The 12,103-nt window shown below is 45.4% G+C and overlaps 1 protein-coding gene across 1 annotated transcript in view; it reads right to left on the bottom strand.

Annotated features, from left to right (window-relative positions):
* RPGRIP1L (RPGRIP1 like) overlaps positions 1-12,103 on the bottom strand; it is a 144,859-nt gene that overhangs the window by 68,432 nt on the left and 64,324 nt on the right. Inside the window, exons 10-11 of the mRNA XM_073576150.1 lie at positions 5,652-5,797; positions 4,910-5,016 (exon numbers count right to left, since the gene is read on the bottom strand). Coding sequence (XP_073432251.1) covers positions 4,910-5,016; positions 5,652-5,797 — 253 coding nt within the window. The remainder of the gene's footprint in view (positions 1-4,909; positions 5,017-5,651; positions 5,798-12,103) is intronic.

Genomic DNA, 12,103 nt, shown 5'->3' with positions numbered 1-12,103 from the left:
AGGAGAAATTGGACCCCAAAAGTTGTTGTCCAGTTTGTCCTGAGTACGCTGATACCCCATATGTGGGGAAGAACCACCGTTTGGGCACACGTCGGGGCTCGGAAGGGAAGTAGTGACGTTTTGAAATACCGACTTGATCGAATGGTCTGCGGGCATCATGTTACGTTTGCAGAGCCTCTGATGTGCCTAAACAGTGGAAACCCCCCACAAGTGACCCAATTTTGGAAACTAGACCACCCAAGGAACTTATCTAGATGTGTGGTGTGCACTTTGAACCCACAAGTGCTTCATAGAAGTTTATAACGCAGAACCGTGAAAATAAAAAATCTTTTTTTTTCTCAAAAAATGATTTTTTAGCCCGCAATTTTTTATTTTCACAATGGTAACAGGAGAAATTGGACCCCAAAAGTTGTTGTCCAGTTTGTCCTGAGTACGCTGGTACCCAATATGTGGGGAGGGATCACTGTTTGGGCACACGTCGGGGCTCGGAATGGAAGTAGTGACATTTTGAAACGCAGACTTTGATGGAATAGTCTGCGGTTGTCATTACGTTTGCAGAGCCCCTGATGTGCCTAAACAGTGGAAACCCCCCACAAGTGACCCCATTTTGGAAACTAGACCTTCCAAGGAACTTATGTAGATGTGTGGTGAGCACTTTCAATCCCCAAGTGCTTCACAGAAGTTTATAATGCAGAGACGTGAAAATGAAAAAAACATTTTTTTTCCTCAAAAATAATTTTTTAGCCCCCAATTTTTTTTCCCCAAGGGTAACAGGAGAAATTAGTCCCCAAAAGTTGTTGTGCAATTTTTCCTGAGTACGCTGATACCCCATATGTTGGGGTAAACCACTGTTTGGGCACACGTCGGGGCTCGAAATGGAGGGAGCACCGTTTGACTTTTTGAACGCAAAATTGGCTGGAATCAATGGTGGTGCCATATCGCGTTTGGAGACCCCCTGATGTGCCTAAACAGTGGAAACCCCTAAATTCTAACTCCAACCCTAACCCCAACACATCCCTAACCCTAATCCCAACCCTATCCATAACCCTAACCCCAACACACCCCTAACCCCAACACTAACCATAACACTAACAACAAGCCTAACCCTAATTCTAACCCTAACCCTAATTCCAACCGTAACCCTAATTCTAACCCTAATTCCAACCCTAACCCTAATTCCAACCCTAACCCGAATTCCACCCTAACCCTAATTCCAACCCTAACCCTCTTTCCAACCCTAACCCTCTTTCCAACCCTAACCCTAACCCTCTTTCCAACCCTAACCCTCTTTCCAACCCTAACCCTAACCCTCTTTCCAACTCCAACCCTAACCCTAACCCTCTTTCCAACCCTAACCCTAATGGAAAAATAAAAATAAAAATATTTTCTTTATTTTATTAGTTATGACTACCTATGGGGGTGATAATCGGGGGGTTCATTTACTTTTTATTTCATTTTGATCACTGTGAGAGTGATCAAAATGAAATAATGGAATCTGCAGTCGGCAGATTCGGGCGGGCGCACTGCGCATGCGCCCGCCATTTTCTAAGATGGCGGCGCCCATGAACCGGACCCGCCGGACACCGGGAGCGACGGGGGGGACTTAGAAGGTGTCGGGGGCGGTGAGAGTGGGTGAGGGGGTTATCGGATGCTGGCGGGGAGCGGAGGGAATGGCAGGGGGGGCAGATGATGACAGCGGCGGCAGATCGCCGCTGTCATTCAGTGGCGGGGGGGGCGATCGCCGGTGTGGGGGGGGGGGGGGTCGAATCGGTGTCTCCAGCCATGGTCGATGCTATTGCAGCATCGGCCATGGCTGGATTGTAATATTTCATCAATTTTCATTGATGAAATATGACTATCGCTCTGATTGGCTGTTTCACTTTTAACAGCCAATCAGAGCGATCGTAGCCACGTGGGGGCGAAGCGACGCCCCCTGTGGTGAATTACAAAGCCCCCTGTATCTGCGGGTCAGGTGACCTTTCAGTGACCCCGGTCACCCGACCCGCAGGGGGGCTTTGAATTCATGACACAGGGTATGCGTCATAGGTCGGATTGGCACCGACTTTCATGACGCATACGCTGTGTCACAGGTCGGGAACCGGTTAATTTCCAGAACACATCACTTACAGGGAACACTGATCATAACCGCAGACTATGACACACATGGGGTATTTGCATTATACACAGTGTTAGTAGAAATTGGTGAAAACTATAATATTCAAGTCTATCCTCACCTCTGCTAAACAGGATGACTTCACAAGCCTCACATCTTCTCTATCCCACAACCCCAAACAGTTATTCAACACTTGTAACTGCCTCCTCTGTCCACGACTGCCCCTCTCACCTCCCACATTTCTGCAGGCAACTTTGCTGCACACTTCAAAAACAAGATCGACCAAATCAGAGAAAACTTTATTGTTCGAAAAACCACAATCCTTCTACATAATGGGTCAATGCCCTTCCTCCATAATCTTCCTCCCCACCATCACTGAAGGCAAGATTTAACATCTTCTCACCAAGTCACAGCTCACCACTTGTGCACTTGACTTCATCCCATCCCACCTGCTCCCCAACCTCACCACAGTGCTTACTCCAGCCCTAACCCATCTCTTCAACTTATCATTAACCTCTAGTGACTTCCCAAACAATCACACTCATCCTGAAGAAGCCATCCATTGACCCAACCTCTACATGCAGAAATTCCCTATAGTACAACTCTCTTTTGTCTCAAAACTCCTTGAACAGCACAACCACATTGGACTTTCTTACCACCTCTCATGCAACTCACTCTTCAACAAACCGGCATCTGTCCCCACCACTCTACTGAAACTGCCCTATCGAAAGTCACTAACAATTTACTAACCGCAAAAGCTAATAGACATTACTCTGTGCTCCTCCTCCTAAACCTATCCTCTGTCTTCTACAATACTCTGCTCTCCATCACATAAACCTGTCCTGTGCCTTCTCCATTACTCTATACGCCTCCTCCTAGACCTGTCCTCTGACTTCCATATTGCTCTGTTCTCTTACTCCTAGACCTGTCCTCTGCCTTCTACATTACTCTGTTCTCCACCTCTTAGACCTGTTTTCTGCTTTCCACATTACTCTGTGGTTCCCCTTCTAAACCTGTCCTCCACTTTCTACATTACTCTGTGCTCCTCCTTCTAGACATGTCCTCTGCCTTCTATATTGTTGTTCTCCACTTCCCAGACCTGGACTCTGCTTCTAACTTACTCTATACTCCTCCTTCTAGACCAGACCTCAGCCTTTTACATTACTCTGCCTGCAACATTGCTCTGGGATCCTCCACTAGACCTGTCCACTGCCTTCTATCTTACTCTGTTCTCCACCTCCTAAACCTGTCCTCTGCTTTCTACATTACTTTGTGTTCCTCCCTTTAGACCAGTCCTCTGCCTTCTACATTACTCGATACTCCTACTCCTAGGCCTGTTCTCTGCCTTCTACATTACTCTGTGCTCCTCCTTCACCTAGACCTGTTCCCTGCCTTCTTCATTACTCTATACTCCACCTAGACCTGTACTCTGCCTTCTACATTACTCTATACTCCACCTAGACCTGTTCCCTGCCTTCTACATTACTCTGTGCTCCTCCTTCACCTAGACCTGTTCCCTGCCTTCTTCATTACTCTATACTCCACCTAGACCTGTACTCTGCCTTCTACATTACTCTATACTCCACCTAGACCTGTACTCTGCCTTCTACATTACTCTGTGCTCCTCCTTCACCTAGACCTGTACTCTGCCTTCTACATTACTCTGTGCTCCTCCTTCACCTAGACCTGTTCCCTGCCTTCTACATTACTCTGTGCTCCTCCTTCACCTAGACCTGTTCCCTGCCTTCTACATTACTCTGTCCTCCTCCTTCACCTAGACCTGTTCCCTGTCTTCTACATTACTCTATACTCCACCTAGACCTGTACTCTGCCTTCTACATTACTCTGTGCTCCTCCTTCACCTAGACCTGTTCCCTGCCTTCTACATTACTCTATATTCCACCTAGACCTGTTCCCTGCCTTCTACATTACTCTGTGCTCCTCCTTCACCAAGGCCTGTACTCTGCCTTCTACATTACTCTATACTCCACCTAGACCTGTACTCTGCCTTCTACATTACTCTATACTCCACCTAGACCTGTACTCTGCCTTCTACATTACTCTATACTCCACCTAGACCTGTACTCTGCCTTCTACATTACTCTATACCCCACCTAGACCTGTACTCTGCCTTCTACATTACTCTATACTCCACCTAGACCTGTACTCTGCCTTCTACATTACTCTGTGCTCCTCCTTCATCTAGACCTGTTCCCTGCCTTCTACATTACTCTATACTCCTCCTAGACCTGTACTCTGCCTTCTACATTACTCTGTGCTCCTCCTTCACCTAGACCTGTTCCCTGCCTTCTACATTACTCTATACTCCTACTCCTAGGCCTGTTCTCTGCCTTCTACATTACTGTGCTCCTCCTTCACCAAGGCCTGTACTCTGCCTTCTACATTACTCTATACTCCACCTAGACCTGTACTCTGCCTTCTACATTACTCTGTGCTCCTCCTTCACCAAGGCCTGTACTCTGCCTTCTACATTACTCTATTCTCCACCTAGACCTATTCCCTGCCTTCTACATTACTCTGTGTGCCTTCTCTTAGACCAGTCCTCTGCCTTCTACATTACTCTATACTCAAAAGGCCTGTTCTCAGCCTTCTACAGTACTCAGTGCTCCTACCAATCCATTCACGTTTTATTTTGGGCCCTGAGTTCTCCGGCTCCGTGGTAGATTCGGCAGCTGGAATCCCAGTGATCATAGGGTACATTTATCATCTATCCTGTGATAAAAGTAATTTAGGAGACAACCCTTTTAATCATATATATCAATTTCTCATTTATACCTTTGTGAAAAACTTCAGCCTGTTCTGAAATTCATCAAGCTGATGCCTCTGCTCTAGACAGCGCAGCTGGAGTTTTCTGTTCTCTTCGTCGAGTTTCTCGGTTTGTTCTGAAATAAGAAGCAGCATCACGGGTTAGAATATTTACTCCGCTATTGAAACGTAATTAAAATGACAAGCTCTGTATAAACTGATTTGATTTTACTAATTTCCGAAAATGAGTGTGACATATAAGCTACAGCATGAGTGGAACGCGACGAGAACTTCCTCTACTTGTCAACTCTCGGGAAGCCGTAATGTAATATGGAAAAGTGGCGGGGGGAAAAGAGAAGCGATCACAAGCCTGACAGTACAAAGAAGTGCACAAAGGCAGCAGAGAGATCCTTGTAAGTTTCCTGCAAATTCATCATTTTACTATAAATCTGACATTTTACAGTCGTGGCCAAAAGTAATGGCACCCTTGAAAATGTTCCAGAAAATGAAGCATTTCTCCCAGAAAATGATTGCAATTACACGAGTTTTGATATGCACATTTATTTCCTTTGTGTGTATTGGAACTATTTTTTTTTTGGGGGGGGGGGGGGGGGGGTTTGCTGTTCCAATACACACAAAGGAAATAAACATGCAGAACAAAACTCGTGTAATTGCAATCATTTTTTGGGAGAAATACTTTATTTTCTGGCACAATTTCAAGGGTGCCAACACTTTGGACCATGACTGTGCAAAGCCAGCATGTCACACGTACCTCGTTCTCGTCTCATTCTATCAAGAATCTCGTTTTTATCCGAGAGGTCGGACTTAAGGGCGGCCTCCAGCTGGGCGATCTGGAGCTTCAGCTGCTGCTCCCTCAACTTCCGCTGCTGTTCTTGACTGTTGCTAACTTCAAAGGCGCTGAGGAAAAGACATGCGAGTTACTAAATCTGAAATCAGCATGTGATACTCCTCGAATACTGGGAAAGTCTGAAAAACAGCAGTATTTTTTTGCTTTGTACTGATCATGGTCCTTATTAATGGATTTCCTGGGATAGTTGATTGATAGCCATATGGAATATGTCTGCATGAATATTACAGTATTTTTCAGACTATAAGACGCACCGGACCATCAGACGCAACCCAATTAGAGAGAAAAATTGATGCATCAAATGGGGGTCCGCCTTACAGTCCGAATTCAGCTTAAAGGGGGCGGGGGTGATCGGGAGTGCTGGTGGAGTGGGGTCACAGAAGGTGGTCTGGCGATGATCTGACTCTCATCCCAGGCCGGTGTGGCGTTGCTCAGTGGTGCGGGAACTATGCCAACATTTTGTGAAAGCCCGTAGCCCCCGCACATCCATTGCTGCAATGTGTTAGCCTCCGGGAAAATGCCCGCCTCTGGCAGTGCATGCACAGAATGAGATCTCGTTGCTGAGATCTCAAATCTGCACATGTACCGTCTCCGGCGGCTATTTTCCGGGCTTTCACAAAATATCGGTGGAGCGCTCGCATCGCCGAGCCTGCTGCTCCAGCCTGGGATGGGAGTCAGATCATCGCCCTGCAACGTCGGACCACCGAGCACCCCCTCTTCCCAATCCACGGCCGACATAATAGCCCGACTCCTCCTGGTAAGAACATCCGGACTGTAAGACACAACCACTCCCATTTTCCCCCAAATTTTTTGGGGAAAAAAAGTGTGTCGGTATTATTATTTATTATTTTAGTTCCATTTATTCCATGGTGCTTTACATGCGAAAAGGGGTATACATAATATAAAACAAGTACAATAATCATGAACCAAATGAGTCACCGACTGGTACAAGAGGAAAGAGGACCCTGCCCCCGAGGGCTCACAGTCTACAAGAATATCCAATTTAAGGACAAACTCTCCATTGTTCCGTCACAGCAACGACCGTCATTATGAATTTGGCTGTTCCTAGTACTGTAGGAACAGCCAAATTCTCTGCCTTTCTCCGCAGTGACTGACATGAGGGCTAAATAGTGAATTACAGATGACCTCAGGATGACAGAACAAGTAACAGATCTGCTTCAAAGGGGTTGTGAACCAGTGGACCACCCCTGCTCAATCAATTAAAGTAAAAACAATAGATTCTCCCCTCCCACAGTAGTGCCCTTCCAGCGATGTCACAGTGTCGCTAGTCCGGATGTCACAGTGTCGCTAGTCCGAACGGTCAGTCCAGCAGGAGCACATCAGTATGAAGCTGAACGGCTGGGGAACTTTGCCCTCCTGCCTAAAATCAGGAGAAAAACTAAAATATTTCCAATTATGGTTTCTTGGAGATGGGACATTAATCTAGTGATTTATTTTGAACTTCTGGAAAGTTTTCTCCCTACATGCAGCAATTCGTATCCAGCCTTGATCTGTACATAATACACGTTACGAGGGGCGATCCAAAAGTAATGATAATCGGTTATTTCTATTGCTCACAGAAATTAAAATAAAATGTTTTCTTCTCTCAGGTACCCACTAGTCCAGGAAAAAAAAATCACTTAAATAGGCCACGATTCCCGGGAGCTACATTCATCTGAATATGAACTGCCAAGGAGTGAACATCAAAATGGAAAAAAACGAGCTCAGAGCTGTCATCAAATACCTCTGCTTGGAAAGAATGTCTACCAAAAACATACACAGCGACTTGGTGGAAACATTGGGGGACTCTTCTCCTCCATATTCCACAGTTGCACGTTGGGCCAAGGAATTTAAGCTGGGAAGAACATCGACGGAAGATGGACATCGCGAAGGACGCCCATCCACGTCCCTCAATGAAGAAAACGTGAAAAAAGTTGAAGAAGTTGTGTTGGCAGATCGATGAGTGACTATCAGGCATGTAGCTGAGGTCACAGGGATCTCATATGGCAGTATTCAAAGAATCCTTGCAAAAGAATTGCATATGAGAAAGGTCTGCGCGCGTTGGGTGCCAAAAATGTTAACCGACGAGCAAAAGAAGAAACGAGTTGACATTTCAATAGCAAATCTCGAAAAGTTCCAAGCAGACAAGGAGAATTTTTTGTCACGTTTTTTGACCATGAATGAGACCTGGATCCACCACTTTGATCCCGAAACTAAACAACAATCGATGACATGGAAACGAGCCGACGAACCGACGCCGAAGAAATTCAAAGTGTCAAGCTCGGCAGGGAAGGTTATGGCGTCCGTTTTTTGGGACGCTGAAGGAATTATTATGGTGGACTATTTGGAGAAGGGAGCCACTATTACGGGCTCCTACTACGCAGAACAAATAAGAAGATTGTGGGAGGCTATCAAGGAGAAAAGGCGCGGCAAACTGCGGGCTGGAGTGCTGTTTCACTAAGATAACGCACCGGCTCACAAAGCTGCAGTTGCCATGGCTACCATTCAAGAAGCGGGCTTTGAACTGGTGGAACACCCCCCCTATTCACCAGATCTAGCCCCCAGTGACTTCTTTCTCTTTCCTCGGCTCAAGGAACACCTCCGGGGAAAGAAATTTGACGACAATAGCGACGTGATAACCGCTGTTGGGGAGTTTTTTGAGGGTCAAGATCAAGAATTTTTTTCGAAGGGAATTCTAAGTTTAGAAAAGAGATGGACTAAATGTATAGACTTGTTAGGAGACTATGTAAAAAAATAAAAACATTTTTTGACTATATTCATTGTGTTTATTATTGATTATTACTTTTGGATCACCCCTCGTAGGTCTACTGGTTGGACTTCGTGGACCTGTGATTTTTTTTATTTTTATCACATACGTAACTATGTAAAGGTTCTACACACAGACTCTCATAGTCCAATGGAGGTGAAGTCCTTTCTATCAGTCCAGTCCTATAACTTACAGCAAACGGAGACCCATTACTGGAGTCAATTATAAAAAAACTGTATTTAACCCCCACCTTTTTCCCAACATCGGTACTTCCATCATCCCCGATACACCATCTCCGGTACTTCCACCATTCTGTCTGAAGGACAGAAGTAAGAGAAGTGAAAATGTTGTGGATGAAGGGACATTCTCTTACTTCTGTCCTTCTGACTTTTTACTCTTGAATGAACCAAAAAGGGCTGGTATTTTGGTATATTTACAACCAGTTCACTACGACATGTTCCAGCATCTGTGTTGGAGATGTCACCATATGTTGGGGGTCGTTGTATGTACGGCCAGATACTCCTAAAATCAGCATGACCCAGGAAGCCATTACTTGTGTCACATAGCCAAAGACACCTTATCTTTTATTGGTAAATGTGGTTTACATTAATCTATGATGACAACATCAGAAGACTTTCTCAGCTGTGAATTCAATGCAAAAAAGAAAAGAAGTACAAGTAGAAAACTATAGGCGTAGCACTGGCTTTCTTGAAGAACAGTGCTTGGAAGGGAGAGGGTAGTGGCACAGAGATCACTTGTCCTAATGTTTAAGGAATTAGGAAAACATATTTTGTTATGCTGCTTCTTAAACCAAAGGCGCCTTTCCGTAGCCTGTGGTTAGAAAAGATGAAAGACTTTGTGGGATGAGCATGGGAATGGCCTCAATTTACAGTCCCAACTATGTTGAGTGAAGAAAAAAAAAGTTGGCACGGCTTGTGCACTTTGTGGGACTGCAGTAGGAAATTAGATGTATGATGCATGAGAATCCAAATTCCAGTCACTAACATGACCACAGACCCTTAAATTACGCACTAGGGTCTTATGTCACCACCCAGCTTTGACCAAAAACTAGCGCTAGGCCAAAGGGCACTGAAATGATGGGTTAGTGCAGGAGAAATATTAACAAAAAAATATTACTAGAACATAGTAAAGAACGACTCGCGTCTAAGAATGTATAGAATCATGGATGTACAGTCATGTTAAAAAACAAGGGCTTCTCAAGTTTCTGTGCAGCGTTCCGTTACATGTCCATGCCCTGTAGTTTTGGAAAAGTTCATAAGGCAGAAGTCCTCTAGATGCGAGTGCTGTTGAGTCCTCGGTATTCATGAGGACCAAGGTAACTCCACTGATTGACAGCTTTATATGAATAAAGTAATAGGAGAGGCGGAGGAGTGGAGTGGAGGAACGCTTCAATCTAAAGCTAGATCCTTGGCTAAAAAGTCCCAAAGTGTACCGAAAGACTGCACCATCCTGCTATAAGATCACACGTGCAGAGGTAGTCTGGCTTGGGGAAAAGAGAGGAGGACAGGCGTCAGACAGTGGGAATAATCTTGGCTGGCAGTGATGGCCTCTGTCACAGCCTAAAAGCGTAAGTGAGCTGTGGCCTGAGTCTGGAGCTTTTCGTAGCTTAAGAGACCAAAGACAAGTGAAGGAACGTCTCCAGAACTCTGTGCCATTTACTAGTAAAACCACCAACACCATTAGGTGCGAGCCTGCAAAACTATGACCGTTATAATTGGCTGACTCAATCTGAGAAAAGTTCTCAGTAAAGTGAACCTGCCATTTCTGTGCCCATTTCTGTGTCATCCTCAAGTTCGAAGCCGCATTTAGATTCAAAGGATGACACACAAGTTCTGCCTAAATAACCTGCCCAGGACAGAAGAGCTGAAATAATAGTTTGGCCTCCGAAGGAAAATACAAAATTGTAAAAGATCACAGCCGGTGGGAGAAGGGGTCATGCTGAAGCCACCAAGCTGTTACCGTTTTTTCACAAACAGCCCTCTGCTGCCCACTATCGTCAAGACAATTAATGGAGGAGGCTGCGGGTGTTACCACTACTAACCCGATTATTGGAGAACGCTCAATGAGCGTACGGTATTTTGGTATATTTACAACCAGTTCACTACGACATGTTCCAGCATCTGTGTTGGAGAGCAGGTCTCAGGCTGCAGCCATTTTTGCCCCAGGTGTAACAAGTCGAACACCTGGGACTGAGTAGGCTTGTCCCTTTGGTAGAGCCAGAGGAGTGCCCGTTGTGCCCGCACTGCCCGGGGTGAAGCTCAAACATGCCATAATCTCCACCTTCAGCTTGTCATTCTCCTTGGCATCCAGCAGGGTAAGGTCATAGTATGCTTTCTACGGTTCCCCAGTAAGGTATGGAGCTAGGACCTTTGCCCCATTTCTGTGGGGGGCAGTTTATTCCCATCTGCCAATATCTCAAAGACAGTCAGGAAATCCTCAACATCGTCCTCCAAAATCATATCCTGTACCGTTCGCCTTAGCCAAATACCTTCACTTTGGCTGGTGGGTGAGGCCATCTCCTTGGCCCGGACAGTTTTCTGCTGCACCTGGACTGTTTCACAAGCTCCTCCGTGCTTTCAGACTGTGTTCACAATGCTGTAGCTACCTTTACCCCGGACAATCAGTTCCCAGACTTTAATCACCCGTGTTTGATACCTTACATCATTACATTTTCCATTATTATTACTATATATTAGTGCCTACCAAACAGATTGAACTTGGATTCATCCGACCACAACACCTTAGACCAAGCTGTCTCTTTCCATTGGCTTTCTTCTTTGGCAAACGCAAGTCGGACCTGCTGGTTCTTGGCAGAGATGACTTGAGATCTTAGCCGTCACACCACATATTGGTGAATCACTTTGACCCCATATTCTTCGTTTATTTCACGCAAAATCTGTACAGCACTTTTATGGACATCAGATACTGACTTTTTTTTAATAGTGTAATCAACTTTGGAGGAAGGTTTCCATGATCACCCACTTCTAGGTTTCTCAGCTGTTCCATAACCTTCTGTTTCTTTCGTAATTGTACCTGACACTCGATTCTAAGAGCAGAGGATTTCCATAGCTACCTCTTTTTGGTTTTTGCCTGACTTCACTCTCAGAATAATAAGATTCCTGACATCTGGTGATAAATTAGACTTTGTCGTTGCCATGTTTTAACCGAAAATCACACACACAAAAAAAAATTTAGGTAAAGTTTGACTAACCATGACAAAGTATGTAAAACATTTGTCTCAGCAAAAGGTTGGAAACTGCTGGTGGTACCAACCTATCACGCGGTACCACCAGCGGAACAACGTCGCACCTCACACTCAGCCTCTTGTGCGGTACCACCAGCGGAACACCATCGCACTGCGCCTGCGCGAATTCCGTGCAGGTGCAGTGAATCATTCGGCTGATCCTGGTGGGAGATGCGTGACGTGTCTACAGGCAGAGGAAGCCGGTCACATTAAAGGGGTTTTCCCACGAACGAAAGACCATTTTAAATATTGCCTGTGTCTGACTGTATACGGAGCATACCACATCTCCTGGGCAGGGGAGGAAGCAAAAGACAATACTGACAT

This window comes from Dendrobates tinctorius, unplaced genomic scaffold, assembly GCF_039654945.1.
Source record: "Dendrobates tinctorius isolate UK_male_01 unplaced genomic scaffold, ASM3965494v1 ptg000047l, whole genome shotgun sequence".
Lineage (NCBI taxonomy): Eukaryota > Metazoa > Chordata > Amphibia > Anura > Dendrobatidae > Dendrobates > Dendrobates tinctorius.
This window is presented reverse-complemented; position numbering and strand designations above follow the sequence as displayed.